The sequence below is a fragment of the Mauremys mutica genome, chromosome 13, assembly GCF_020497125.1.
Source record: "Mauremys mutica isolate MM-2020 ecotype Southern chromosome 13, ASM2049712v1, whole genome shotgun sequence".
In the NCBI taxonomy this organism is placed as follows: domain Eukaryota; kingdom Metazoa; phylum Chordata; order Testudines; family Geoemydidae; genus Mauremys; species Mauremys mutica.
The window spans coordinates 23,219,927-23,235,302 of NC_059084.1; the positions used below are offsets into that span (position 1 = coordinate 23,219,927).

General features: G+C 43.2%; 2 protein-coding genes across 7 annotated transcripts in view; one reads left to right on the forward strand and one right to left on the reverse strand.

The window, feature by feature from the left end:
* Positions 1–15,376, forward strand: part of PTPRT (protein tyrosine phosphatase receptor type T) — a 709,404-nt gene that overhangs the window by 355,497 nt on the left and 338,531 nt on the right. The window lies entirely within an intron of this gene.
* On the reverse strand, positions 2,840–8,103 carry LOC123348020 (zinc finger MYM-type protein 1-like). Its single transcript, XM_044985252.1, has 2 exons — positions 8,045–8,103; positions 2,840–5,197 (listed from the first exon to the last, which is right to left on the reverse strand). Exon 2 carries the CDS (start codon positions 4,811–4,813, stop codon positions 3,005–3,007), a length of 1,809 nt encoding a protein of 602 aa, XP_044841187.1. The 5' UTR covers positions 4,814–5,197; positions 8,045–8,103; the 3' UTR covers positions 2,840–3,004.

A 15,376-nucleotide genomic window follows, 5' to 3' on the forward strand; every position in this document is an offset into this window, starting at 1 on the left:
TTTATAAGTACCTACTTGAGTAATGAAAAATTGATAATTCAGGGCTCGTTAATCTACCAGAGAAAGAAATACTAAAATCCAGTGGCTGGAAATTGAAGCTAGACAAATTCAAACTGGAAATAAGGTGCAAATTCTTACCAGGCAGAGTAATTTAACCATTGGAACAATTTACCAAGGATTGTGGTGGATTCTCCTTCAATGACAATTTATAAATCAAGATGGATGTTTTTAGAAAAGATCTGCTCTAGTTCAAACAGAAATTAATTCAAGGAAGTCCTATGTGCTGCGTTATACAGGTCAGACTAGATGATCACAGTGGTCCCTTTTGGCTTTATAATCTATGAAACATTTGGTTCGGTTTTCTTCAGACTGATTATTTGTTAACCTAATACGTGCAGTAGGTCTTTCCAGTTCTGTTATGTTGTTCTTTTTGGTCTCATTTCTATAATGCGTGTTTATTTTTGCACTTATAACATGCTCTCCTGCAAAAGAATCCACAAGCATGGATTCTTGTTCCTGGGCAAAATCCCACGGTGGCTAATGGAACTCTGCCTGGGAGTAAGCATCTAGGTTTATGGGTTGTTGTTTTGTGTGTGTGTGTGTGTGTGTTGCATTGAAGCCATAATATGCCAGTTCAGATAATATTGCTGACCCTCTGTTATATGGAACCCCAATGTCATTAGGGCCCTACCCAATGTGGGATAGATTGAAATGCTGGTATACATTTCTGCACATGCTCCAGAGTTGCATGTAATGGTGTATTATTTGCTTTGTGTTGATTGAGAGTTTCTCTCTCTCTCTCTGTGGCCCTGGCTGAGATTCCATCCATTATTCTACTTCACTCCACAAACATTCTCTCACATCAGGTCTGCATGCAAGACCTTTTCCTTCCTTCTCCTTTCCCCCAACCCCTGTACACTCACTCATTCTCTCTCCCCTGCTACTGAACAAACAGTGGTTCCCTTTCCCCACCTCCAAATAAATCAGGAGTGAGGGAGCTAAATATGTGAACTTTGCAACACCAGGAGTAAATCACATATGGTAAAAGATTGTTTTGCATCTAGTGTATGCTGTATTCTTATTTCTGTCCTGATGCTCTTTCCAAGTAGGTGTTGGTTCTAATTAGTGCTGTGCATTTGAACCCCTGATAGGCACCTTCTGCCAGTCTTCTCAGTTGTTGTCTATGTAAAGCTCAGCCAGGCAATTTGTAGCTTTCTCCTGATCCAGCTGGCAATACACAGCAAATATTTACTTATTCTCACAGAGGAGCAAATTTCTCACTGTAAAAGAATTGGAATAGCATTTTATGCAAACAGGTGTTTCATATATTATTAGTACTTTAAGCTGTAGTTAGTCAGGGACTCATCCGAACCCTCTAAACTTCTTATACTCATTGGACCCTGGTTTACAATTCCAGCATGGCAGCCTGCCTTATGTGACTAGAGCTGGTTCATTAGTGTAAACAATTGTCCATCTTTGTTCATCTGTATGTGTATGTGTCTAAACTCAACAGATATGTTCAATCATACTAAAATAGTCTCCAAATCAGATCATGGAGACCCATGCTGAAAGGAATATCGTCTTGGTAAATTACACTTTAGCTTGTGCAAATACACCTGCGTGCTGAAGACATAATCAATAGCTTATTATTTCTGCTTTCCTTCCATGGCAAAGATGTCCCTTTGCCACTAAAACACTTCAGAATCTTGCTATAAATTCTGCTGATAAAAAGGAGATAGAGCATTGCTGTTTAATAAAGCTAACAGTGCGTACTAAAAGCAGAGTTTGACAGGAGAACTTAGTCTCAATGGCCCAGATTCACAAAGATACTTAAGAGCCTAAACCCCAGATTTAGGCACTTAAATCCCGGTTTTAGGCTACACTGCAGTTCACAAAACTCCTGCCAAATCTTGTAGGTGCCCAAACCTGTTTGGTACCTAAATTTTCAGGATAAAAGTTCCCTCGGTGCTTATGTTTCTGCCTCTGGGTATGCGCAGTGCTGCCTTACTCTTGGGGTCCAGATGCAGCTGACAAAGTGGGGGAGGGATAGCTCAGTGGTTTGAGCCTTGGCCTGCTAAACCCAGGGTTGTAAGTTCAATCCTTGAGGGGGCCACCTAGGGATCTGGGGCAAAAAATTGGTCCTGCTAGTGAAGGCAGGGGGCTGGCCTCAATGACCTTTCAAGGTCCCTTCCAGTTCTAGGAGATTGGTATATCTCCAATTATTATTTTTATTTATTAATGGCTAGCTTAGGTGGCTCCCTGCCTAGTATGCTAGTTTTTGTGAATCCCATTCTGAGGCTTCTGTGCCTCCCCATTCACTATATAGGGCTCTTAGGCTGCTAATTTAGGCTTTGGAATCACTGTGTGTTCTTGTGATTTTTCTAGGCACCTAAAAGTCAGGCATTGCAATGCTCAGCATCACGACACCCAAGTATCTTTGTGAATCCAGGCCAATGAACCTACCTCACCCCAAATGATCTCAAGATCTTCTAAATAAAATCCTGTTTTATTTGGGGAATTTTGTTAACACTCTGATGTGGTTTGGAGCTGTGTTCTTTCTTGGCACGTGAGAAAGGTGTGTTTTCTTAAGATAATTTCTTATGCAAAAAGAGTCATTGACTTAAAGCTAAGGCCACTCCAGTGCATTTACCTTTTGTAGTCATTAAAAATGAAGGAAAGTCTGCTAACATGCTCACCATAGGCGGCAGGTTTGTATAATTTTTGGTGGGGCCCAGAATGGGTGTAATCTCCCTCTCCCCCCCCCCGCCCTGTAAGATGATATATATATTTTATTAAATAGTGTAAAAATGGATTGGAAGCCATAAGCGTTTAAGTTTCTTTTTATTGCATAATATCACTATAATAAAAAATTATTTAACTAAGAATATCAGTAATTAATACTCTTTTGAATATGGAAACGACCATACACTGTTTATTCAATAATCCTCAAAACAAATACTTTCTAAAATTGCAACAAATATAGCCCCTTCTTTTGTGATGTGCTTTAGGAGGCAGCAAACACTTTTTGTCGTTGTTTGGTTCTTGAAATGAAGTCATCCAGGAGACTTGCAATGTCCAATTCAGAGGTAAAGTTTTTATGAACGTGCAGAAATGTCAAGTGATTTAGACGTTCTTGGCTCATTGTTGTTCGCAAATAATTTTTCAGTCGGCGCAAGCAACTGAATGATCGCTCAGCGGTGCAGGTTGTAGTCGGAATTGTGTAGAATAATTTCAGGAGAATTGTAACTTCTGACAACAGGTCACTTAAGCCTTCATTTTGTTTTAGAAATTGCTTCACTTCACTCACTGAAGTGAGCTGGCAATTTCTCAATCTGCAAATATCACTCAACATTTCTAAATGAAGAAATAGTTTCTCCATGTTGATGTCACCATGGAATGCTTCACTTATTTGGACAATGTCCTGTTTTGAGCCATTTGCTGCCTCAGTTATAAGCTTCTCCAATTTTACTGCGAATGTAAAGCTTTCTGTTGAAAACCTCTGTTCAATTGCAACTTTGCAAGCATCAATGATCTCAACATATTTTTTATGAAAATAATCTTTAGGGTCACTGAAGGTGTGAGGAAGGCTTCCATGGTCGAGCCATCTTGGAGGTTTGCGTTTTCTTGGGAGTGTAGGCTCATCTAAATAAAGATTTCTTGCCTTCTCTACCGTTGTTTCCCAAAAGCGATTGTATGATGAGTCAGTACGCATCCCACTCAACACCTCTTGCAATAGGCCAACTTTCTTCATAACGCTTGTCAATGACACATTTGGGCTTTGAATTTGTGCATTAGCTTCTTCTACCGGACCCATGGCTTTCACAAGAACTGTTAGTATAAAGTATGTTGAAAAAGATTGAAGTTGCTTTGAGAATCCACTACATTTTAAGCCAAATTCATCAGAAGAGTAACTAAGTTCATCTAGGCAGTTCATCATGGCCTTGTAGTTTTGGAGCAGTGATTTAATGCTACTAATCCTTAGTGTCCATCTTGTTGGGCACAATGGTCGTAAAGAAGGTTCTCCTTCACTCTGAAACTCTCTGAATGCTGCCATACGTTTTGGTGACTCCCTGAAGGCATTGATGAGATCTTTCACCATAAAAAACATATAACGACACTCTTGAATATTATGCAGGGCATCCTGCGTGGCAAGGTTAAGAGAATGTGCAGCACAATGCACAAATTCTGCTCTCGGCTCTCGTTCCTTCACTCTGGCTTGGACCCCAGTAAATTTGCCAGACACATTACTGGCTCCGTCGTAACACTGCCCCCGGCAATCAGAAAAGGGCAAATCACACCTGAGAAGTGTATCTTCCACAATTTTGAAAAGAGAAGCAGCATCCATTGTGTCAGTTTGGTAAAACCCAATAAACTCCTCATAAATCTCCCAGTCTTCACTAGAAAAGAACCTTAAAGAAAAACTTACTTGTTCTTTTCTTGACAAATCGGTAGTCTCATCCATTACAATGGCATAAAACTTAGAAGCCTTTATCTTTTGCACAATTTTTCTTAGCGCCATCATTGCCATCATTTCGATTATTTCATTAATAACCTCATGTGATATCCACTTGTATTTTGTGCGATTGAGCCACTGTCTCAGTTCCTCAGAATCTGTACTGCATAGCAACAAGAGCTGCATCAAATTTGAATCACTGTCATTATGTCCACGTAGTGCTATTCCTTGTTGAGCTAGGTACTGAACACTGGTAAAAATGTTGTGCAGTGCAATCCTAGCTGACTGCGATTCTTTTCTGTAACTGGCTGACACTAGTGCAGAAACATTTACCTGTGATTGCAGAGCAGCATATTTCATTACTGCTTCCTTGTGACAGGAGGATTTTTCGTGTGATGTAAAACCATGCAATGCATGTTTCCAATTTTGAAATCAAGATGAAATAAATGTTGGTTCAGCCTTCGTAGAAAATATTAAGATCTTCTTTTCAGAACAGTTTTTGCAGACTGAGCAAAAAGCTCTGTTTAATTTGATATTGTACTCCAACCACTTAAATCTTGATAGCCAAGATTGCTGAAAACTCCTTTTCTTATCATCTTGTGGATTTGCCACTTCTTTCTTTTGTATAACTTCAGTTTCAAAGCTGGGTGTTGAACTCAGGCCATCACTTGATGAATTACCCTTTTCTTCTTTTTCTCTGGGTAACTTTATTAAGAATTTATCCATTGTTGATCATTAATGGTCCTACAAATCAAGAATTTGTTGTTGGGATAAAATGAAGCTACAACACGTCGGTGCCACAAGATTACAAGGGTCAATTAAAAGTGGAAAGTCAGAAGCAGCACTTGCCTGCTTCAATATATTATACTTTGTTGTACCTGTTGTGATGAAGTGGGAATGTTCTTAATGTTTTCTCTGAATACTGTGTGAGTGCCTCAATTTCCCCCGCAAGGTGCCAACTGAAGGTGTTGGGATAAAGAAATCAGGTGGCCTCCTGGTCTGGAAGAGACACAAAGGCCAGAGGAGGGGCTAGAGGGACTGTCAGTTTGGAGCTGGCTGGGGAAAGAGAGAGGCACCCAGAACTTGGGGCTGGGGAACCCAGCCCCAGAAGTGGATCTGACTGAGGGTTCCTGTTTTCTGTACCTACAAGCTCTGTTTTAGACTGTGTTCCTGTCATCTAATAAGCCTCCTGTATTACCAACTGACTGAGAGTCACGTCTGACTGTGGAGTTGGGGTGCAGGACCCTCTAGCTTACCTAGGAGCCCCACCTGTGCGGACAGCACATGCTGAATGCTCCGAGGACAGACCCAGGAAGGTGTAAGCTTCTTGCCCTGGAGACAGTATGCTCAGAGAGAGGAGGCTCCCCCAGAGTCCTGACTGTCTTTGTATGGAGTAGTTCTAGAGCAGGGGTCACCAACCTTTCAGCAGTGGTGTGCTGAGTTTTCATGCATACGCTTTAATTTAAGGTTTCATGTGCCAGTAATAATAGATTATTAGGGTTTGAAGGGATCTCAGGAGGTTATCTAGTCCAATCCCCTGCTTATGGCAGGACCAATCCCCCAATGGCCCCCTCAAGGATTGAACTCACAACCCTCCGTTTAGCAGGCTAATAATCAACCCACTAAACTACGACCCCAACCCTCCCCCCAATACATTTGACTGTTTTTAGAAGGTATCTCTATAAGTCTATAATATATAACAACTACTGTTGTATGTAAAGTAAACAAGGCTTTCAAAATGTTTCAGAAGCTATATTTAAAATTAAATTAAAATGCAGATCTTATTAGTTTACTGTGATCCTTGCCTTTGCTTTTCCTTGTTGAGTTTTCCAATGTCTGGTGGCACCTATTTAGATACTTTAAGTTGCACACAGGCTTCTGAGTTATAATTTGATAACTGGCTGGCAGGAGGTCAGAGGCTGGAACCCCAGATTGGCAGCTGCGGTGAGTGGAGTTGGTGGCTGGTAGGGCTGAGCAGGGCAGGGGGCCTGCGCTGAAACTCCAACTGGAAGCAAGGTGAGTGGGGTTGCGGGAACTCTGGCTAGTAAGGGCCAGCAGAGGGAACCCCAGAACGAGGTTGGGCTGAGCAGCTCAGCCTGCACCACATGCCATGAAAAATCAGCTTGCGGCCAACCCCTGTTCTAGAGCATCCCGGCATCCTCTTCTACACCATGCGCTTCCCGAAAGTCTGCACAGTGCACTGACTCTCCCTCCTCTCTGGCCTTTGTCTTTTTTCCAGGCATTAGGAGGCCACCTGATCTCTTTGTTCTCCAACACCTTCAGTTGGCACCTTGCAGGAGAGTGGCCCAGGCCATCAGTTGCCTGGAGGCAGGGTTGCAGCCCTTCTCTGTGCAGACACCATCACACTGGCCCTCTAGGGCTTTACAACAATCATACCCCTTTATCCCACCATCTAGAGCCTTAAGAAATACATTGGGGAAACTGAGGCACACAGACAGTATTCAGAGAAAACATCTGTATACGACCAGTTACATACTTTGAAGGGTGTAAAATAATCAAATATTGTGCTAAATACAATGATACTCCAAACACCTTCAGTTGGCACCTTGCAGGAGAGTGGCCCAGGCCATCAGTTGCCTGGAGACAGGGTGTTGGCCATTCTCTGTGCAGACAGCATCACACTGGCCCTCTAGGGCTTTACAACAATCACACCCCCTTATCCCACCATCTAGAGCCTTAAGAAATGCATTGGGGAAACTGAGGCACACAGACAGTATTCAGAGAAAACACCTGTATACGACCAGTTACATACTTTGAAGGGTGTAAAATAATCAAATATTGTGCTAAATACAATGATACTCCAAACTGACCACCAAATTTAAGTTGCATGTTTTTCCCCTCAGGTGAGGGTTCTGGGGTGGGGCTGGGGATGAGGGGTTCACAGTGCAGGAGCGTGCTCGGTGCTGGGGGTGCAGGCTTTGGGGTGAGGCAGGGCTGAGGATGAGGAACTTGGGGTGCAGACAGGCTGCCCCAGGGCTAGGGCCAGAGAGGACTCCCCATCACCACCACTGGCAGCAGCAAGCTCCAGGGGAGGGACCCCTCCTCTCCCCCCTGCCCCCCACAGCACACTCACTCTGCACCACAGTCACTGCATATGTTCCTTCCTAGGGCCCCTCAGGTCCAGAAAGCCCACTCACCTCCCCTGTGATGGGTACTAGGGGGTGGGGGTTGCCATCACAGGTAGCCTTCCATGTTGCTGCCCCTCACCATAACTTCACTGTGGATGGGGCTGCCCCTTGCCCAGCATGGGGCAGAAGTGGGGTCTGCATGGTGATGGCTATGGGGCAGGGGAGCAGGGTGTCATAAAATTCACCCAAGCCCCAGCTGCTCAGGTAGGTCTATGAATCCCCCTCCCCCATCTGCCCTGTGGTGGGTGGATGCTGGAGGGGAGGGGCACTGCCTTCACATATGGCTTCCTGCCTCCCTGACCCCTGCTGCAGCCTGCAGCCCCTCACCGTAGCTTCAGTGGGGGGGGGGACGAACGGTGGGAGGGGATGGCATGGGGCTGCCCCTTCCCCAGCGTTGGGCAGGAGTGGGGGCTGGGGGGGAATCATAGGGTCAAACACTCACGGAAGCCCAGGACCTGCTCAGGTGGGTGAGGTCAGTCTCCGAGTCCTGGCCGGAAGTGCCCTTTGCATCTCCTGCAGGTAGGGGGAGGGGAGGGCTGCCAAGCATGGCACAGCCCCCTCCCCTCCCCCGGCCAGTGCTCCAGCAAGCAACAGCAGCCAGCAGCAGCAGAGGCAACAGGCAAGGCAAGGGAGAGAGACATGCCTGCGTTTAAGCCTCCAGCCTCCGGGGTGGGGTAGAGGAGAGGGCTGCCACCAGCATGGCGGGCCCCCCTCCCCCTCCCCCTCACTCGGAGATGGTACAGTCAGCAGCAGCTTGCTGTTGCTGAGACACACAGACGCAGCTGCCTGCGTTCAAGCAGTTAAGCTCTCTGGGGCCGGGCGGGGAGGGGAGGGGGGAAGCTCTCCAGCCCTGGCGGCGGCGGCGGCGAACATTGGTGGGGCAGAGCCCCTGCTTGGGATTTATTCATGGGGCTAAAGCCCCAGAGCCCCATGTAAGTCAGCGCCTATGATGCTCACTAATATCAGTTCACGTGCTGTAATATTCCTGTGTGCTCAGACTCCACTCCATCGTTTCCAACAGACGACTATACGATTTTTTCTCACTTTTTGTTGTCTGTTAAGCTCTTTGTGACAGGAACTGTCGTGACACTTCCCTGGGTACCCAGGGCTGTGGGGCACCTCACTTCCATCTGCCCTTTGCATGAGGAAGCCTCATCTGTGCCTGCTGTGGATCAGCAACCTGATTCCATCGGCCACGGACAACACAATCCCTCCCCTCTGAGCCCACGTAGGCTCTGCTGTCCCTCTGCAGGTTAACAATAGGTACACTCCAACCCTTGAGCTCCCCGAGCATCCACTCAAGGGTGCAGCCATGTTCCACTGGACACTTGCTGTACTCAGATTCACTGCTCCCAAAGGAACAATACATCCCAGCTTCCAGTTATACCTAAGATTGCTGCTTTGCTTAACAAACAGCTCTCAGATAAGTTTATAGTGAAAACAAGTATAAGTTTATTTAACAAAGGACAGAGGTTCAAAGAACAGCAAACAGAACAATTAGAAACAAATGGTTAGACATAAAATAAAAGCATAACACACATTGTAGAGCCTACACTTAATTAATGAGATACTCTCATCTTTGGTAAATTATTGTCACATTCACTTTTCAGTCAGGCAGGCTGTGATCCCTTTTTCATGAGACAAGCCACACTATCAGCTTGTCCCCTAGGCCTAGGTGATATATACCCTGTGTCTCCTTGCGTTCCCCTGATAAACTGGACTAATCCTTTGATCTTAGTCATAAACAGGACATCCTCCTGCTGTGTGTTCCTTCCTGTAGATTTTGTGATCTCTTGTCGACTTTGCAATCTTGATTAGGTGGCAGCTCAGTGTGCAAATAGTTACATTGTGAGGTACACAATAATCAGACATAGAGATAAATATGTGTCACCCCCTGCCTGAACAGAACCCGTTCAAGGCATGTCGCATCCTGCTGACCTGCCTTTAACTTTAAGGCTTTAAGAATATAAATTCCAATATAGATACAAACTTCTTAAATATTGTATGTATGTATGTACATTGCTCAGTGATTAAGACAACCAGGGCCCTGGGCTCTTGGTAAACACCCTGTACCCTTTGGAGAATTATTGTTCATATACTTAATCAAGAGGATCCCTGTAAAACTCCAGTCCCCTCTGTGCCCTCTGCCTGTTGGCAGAAAGAGGTTCATAAGTCATAATTCTCTCTCCCTTTGTCTCTGCATATTGCCTAGTCAAGTCGGTCCCTGATTTTCATTTGAGACATTTAGGTGCCACTGTAATATAAATAACCAACTACAGAGTTCCTGATAGTTGCCCTCAAAAACACAGCCTGAATTCTGAGCTCATGCTTTTTAAATCTACAAATAGGCGAACTAGAGTTTGGCAACTAAATCCATATTCTGGCATCCATTTCCCTCCTTGACGCTGATCGAGGAAGATACTGGGCACCCCCTTCAGGACGTCAAGTGTGTCCTCCCACTTACAGAATGCCCTCGAATCCCTTTGAAATCAGTGGGGGTTGAGTGCACTCAGCACCTGTCTGGATCTGACCCCCCATTACTATCCAAAAGTGATGACATAATCCATTAACATAGAAATGATTGTGATGCATGCTGTAAAATGTAGTGTTCATTTCAAAATTAGCTGTGCACAATATCTGATCTGGTGCACAATAACCAGTTTGCAAGCTCATGTTGGTTATCTGCACACATAAGTTAGGTGCACACAGCTGCATGTGCCAGACTGAAAATTTGTCCACAAGTCCTTTGCATTTAAAAGGATCAACAGCTAATAGACTGAATGAAGAATAATCTTAATGTAAATATCTTACAGCATATGTAGCTATTTTCATCATTGAAATCTACTCAAATCTGCAAATATTTTACAAAGTCACTAGTGATTTTGAGCGTGTAAGGTTTTTTTTCTGCATGCCATACTTGAGGCCCCTTGCAGGACCTTGATTTTAAGAAAAGATTGAGTGCTCACTCTCTGAAATTTATGCCTCTTAAAGATGTCTTAAGCTGGGCATCCCAAAACTGAGTTGCACAAAATCACTAGTCCGTTCTGAAAAACATGTCCATTAGCTAATTCATCCTCATAGCACCCCTCTCAGGCAGATTAAATATGAGCCCCATTTTACAAAAATGGGGAACCTCTGGCTTAATATTGCTGTCATCCTTGCCAGAGCAGAAATTGGCACCTCATCCTATACTAAAACCATTTTACTATGCCTGATCTTCAGTAGCACTGTAACTGTGCCTGACTCATTAATTAGAACTACAAGACTGGTTCATTAACTTCTCGTTTGACTTTTGAAAGAGTCCTTTCCTCATCCTTACTTTAAAAGCCATATTTTACCCAAAGTCCATGGACTCTTGTCATCTAAGTCTGCATCTCCTTTCCCTTCATTGCTACCATTTGTTGTAAGCAAAAGCCACTTCCATCATTAGCTGACTCCGACTCTGGCCCAACTGCTTCATTGCCATTCCCAAGCAAGTGCGTGTGAAGCCGCAGTTCAAAGCACCAGCATCCCATGCTCTGATTTATAAGGAAGGAAACTATTACTTATTTGCAGATGTGTCGGTCAAGTACAGCGATGGAGAAGGAAGGACAAAACCTCATATTGTATATGATGTTTAAATGGGAGTCGTCAAATACCAATATGATTCAGACAATGGCTTTGAATGTGTTGAAAGGAGAAAGGGATGCTTTTTAAAGACCAAATACAAGCAGCTTTTAAGAGTTTATGAAACAAATCTTACTTTGTCAGAGCCATGTGATACTCTCCCAGGGTAAGGACACAGTTTACTGGGAGTATATCACTGGCTTTATCCCCTTTAAATGCTGTCTTCCTGAAAGGAATCAGAACTGAAATAGCAAAATGTTGCCTGCAGCATTCCATCTGTTCCCATCTGAGAGTGTGAGGACAAGAGTGAGATGTGCAGTATGCCCCTTCCAACACTCCCCTTCGGGTTGCCTAATTAATTGTGTATTCAGAGCACCAGGGCTCTGTCCCTTAAGAATGCACGGGGCAAACCCTGTCCTGCAGGCAGCTGCTACAGTTGCTGCCTGCTGCACAAGGGACACTAGCATCTCCTGGGCAAAACAGGTAACTGCAGGTGGCTCAGACAAAATTGCTGAGCTGCTGGTTGTTTTTTGCAAGGGATCTCCAGAAAAAAATTGCACTTTCAATAAGGTTATTAGTGTGGGAAACACTACAATTAGCACAGACTACCTAGAGAGCCTGGCTTTGTAAATGACTGCAGGGGGGCGGGGGGGGAAATGGGCATTTGGATGGATTTGTTACCTTAGTTCTGAAACTTTTAGTTTGCCTTCATTAATATGTCCACAAAACATTCAAGGCTATCTATTTGCATGATCAAAAATCTGTTTCCCCATGTGCAAACAGACAGTTGCAGACATCTGGGTATTTGCAAACTCAGCTACCTGTTATGTATGCACAAATACAGATGTTTGGGTACTGCATTACTAGAGACTGGTTGAAAATTAGTCTTTAGATCAGTAGCCATATTTAATGGTTTCCTTTCTATTTTGATCTTTTCCAGCACATAACTTGGTTTCAAAGTTGTGATACCTTAAGTTGCATTGAAATATGGCAAGGTTTTATGTGACATTATGTTGCATCCCAGAAGCAAAGCCACATGAATCATGCCAGTCAATGTGGTTTGAAAAGCTGTATATTTCACGGATGGTTGACACAATATATGGGTGCCAAGATGTACCGTACTAAGGAGACACTTATAAGTGGAGATTTGACATGATGTTTCAGAACAGCACAGCTTGTTGGCAGCCTTCATCCTATAGTGTATCATCCTTCTTGTATGAAGGCATTATGATATTAATATGCAGCACTAAATGTAGGAGAAATCTTCTGTAGTGCTATTGAGCTCATTGTGGATATGGTGAAGCTGGAATGCGTGCTTTTGAGAACGTCAGTCACACCTTGAAATTGCCTGCTTTCGTTCCTGTTTTCTTTCATAATGTATATTTTTAAGCTTGTATTATTTATTTTTGTTGTCCTATTTTATTTCTTGTTCGAGTGAAAAAGAAACCTTTGAATTCCAGAGCATGCTGTTACTTAATTCCTGCTGGAATAAAGTGTGCTCAGCTCCTGCTCCATCGAAGCACAGTTTCAAATCTCAGCTCCCTTTTAAGTTCTGTTCCCGAATTCTGCTATGGAGTGTCAGGTCACTTTGACTGGTATAAGATGGGTGTTTAAGCCTTAAAATTCTCCCCATCACTCTAGCAGTGTTAGTACCTGTTAGTAAATAGTAATACCTTTAGTTCTTTCTTTCTGTATATTTGATTTATATATATTAACTATTCGTTAGAATCTTTATCTTCAACAAAGAGGATGTCTGAATTCTAAGGGCTAGAACACTGGTCTTGCCCAATAAGTAACCTTACTCAGGAATGTATTCATTATGCTGTATTTAATAACTCTAGGGCACTTACATGTCTATAAAATTTTAGATATTCTTGGAAACTATCTCCTTATCGCATATATAAAATGCTGACATAAGCATATCTAGACTTGGGAAACTAATAGGAGATTGGTTTCAGAGAGGTAGCCGTGTTGGTCTGTATCAGCAAAAATGACGAGGAGTCCTTGTGGCACCTTAGAGACTAACAAATTTATTTGGGCATAAGTTTTGTGGGCTAAAACCCACTTCATCAGATGCATAAGAGATAAGATAACCATAAGAGATTATTGTTATAGCAGATGTTTTCTGTTGGGGAAACCAACGTGGAAGAATCATTGTGGGCAAGAAAGACGCTCTGAGAGATATTAACGTAACAAATTGTTAGTCCTCTCAGCTGTAAATAATCATCCTTCTCACATGAGTCAGGTATACTGAGACTGTATAGAAATGATATCACAACATATGTTTCTGAGATAATATTCTTGGCAACTAGGTTTCCTTTGTCTGAAACCCTATATAATGATAGTGATATGAAAACTTAGGTTGGGGGAATGAAAACTGCACGTTCCTTCCAGATGCAGGAAAGAGACACATCCAGCTCTTAATCTGACACCAAAGGGTGGTAATGTGTCTATTTATTTCTGTATTCTATACAGTGCTGTACTAATCTCTGATTCATAATCTAATATAAATAATTTCAATGGAGACTGTTATTTTGACAATCTCAAGTCGTTAACTCAGACATGCAACAGCAGGGTGTGTCATCATTGAAAGTTATTCAGTGTCCGTCATCCTCTAAGATAGGTGGGATTGTGGGGCTCCTGGGTTGTAATTACATTTCCTTTTAAAAACGTGTATGATGTAGTATTTGCCACAGTCTTCAAATATTAATTCAGAAACTTCAGAGGAGGGGGAGAAATGCTACCTGGGATTTAATACCATGAAGAAAAAATGTCTGCAAAACTTGATTTTTAAACAAATGTAACATCCTCTTATTTAAAAGTTTCTGAGCTAAATGTCTGATCAATGTCACCTGCTTAGGAGCAGGTGGGAAGAAAATCCCCTCCAGCATCTAGACACTCTGATACCACAGTAGTGATTGCAGTATAAAAATCTAAACTGGAGACAAGTTGTACCTCCAATGTGTCACTTGGAAATCCCCTCCACATGGAGTGGGGGGTAGAGTGTGTTTACAATGTAAGCACTTTGGTCCAGGAACAGTCTTTTTATTGATATTTATACAGTGCCTAGCACAATGGTGAGCTGATTCCTAATTGAGGCCCGTAGGCGCTATCTGTGATGAAGTGGGAATTTGTTTGTAATATTATGAATATTTTGTGTGCCTCAGTTTCCCCCTGTACTTTGGACTGCTGCCCTGTGGGAGAAACAGGATTAAGCCTGCTCTCAGGGCAGACCAAGAGACACAGGTATGTTTTTGTCACCTGGCTCTGAGCTGACTGAGTGGGTTGTTAAAAGGATTGGCTGAGGTCCTACATTAAAAACCACTTTTCTATGGTCACAACAACCTTTTGTGGACTCCATACACATTATAAGGAGAGTGATCAGTTAAGGTGAGCTGTTGTCAGCAGGAGAGAAAAATAACTGTTTGTAGTGGTAATGAAAATGGCCCTTTTCCAGCACTTGACAAGGAGATATAAGGAACTGTAGGGTGGTGGGAGAGGGGGAGAGATAAGCATGGGGAAATAGTTTTACTTTGTGTAATGGCCCATCCACTCCCAGTCTTTATTCAAACCTAATTTAATGGTGTCCAATTTGCAAATTAATTCCAATTCAGCAGTCTCTCATTGGAGTCTGTTTTTGAAGTTTTTGTTGTTGTAATATTGCGACTTTTAGGTCTGTAATAGAGGGACCAGGGAGGTTGAAGTTTTCTCCAACTGGTTTTTGAATGTTATAATTCTTGACGTCTGATTTGTGTCCATTTATTCTTTTACATAGAGACTGTCCGGTTTGGCCAATGTACATAGCAGAGGGGCATTGCTGGTACATGATGGCATATATCACATTGGTAGATGTGCAGGTGAATGAGCCTCTGACAGTGTGGCTGATGTGATTAGGTCCTATGATGGTATCCCCTGAATAGATATGTGGACGGAGTTGGCAACAGGCTTTGTTGCAAGGATAGGTTCCTGGGTTAGTGTTTTTGTTGTGTGGTGCCTTGTGTGTCTCCTTCCCTAGGCTCCTTCCCTCTAGCCAGCACATGGAAGTCTACTGACTATAGGTAGCTTAAGATAAATGCTGAAGCTGCCCTCCTATTCCAGTCTCTTGAGCTGAGAAGTGAACCCCAGGCTCTAGTGTCTGACTAGTGGTAGATGGGTTTATAACCTTGTA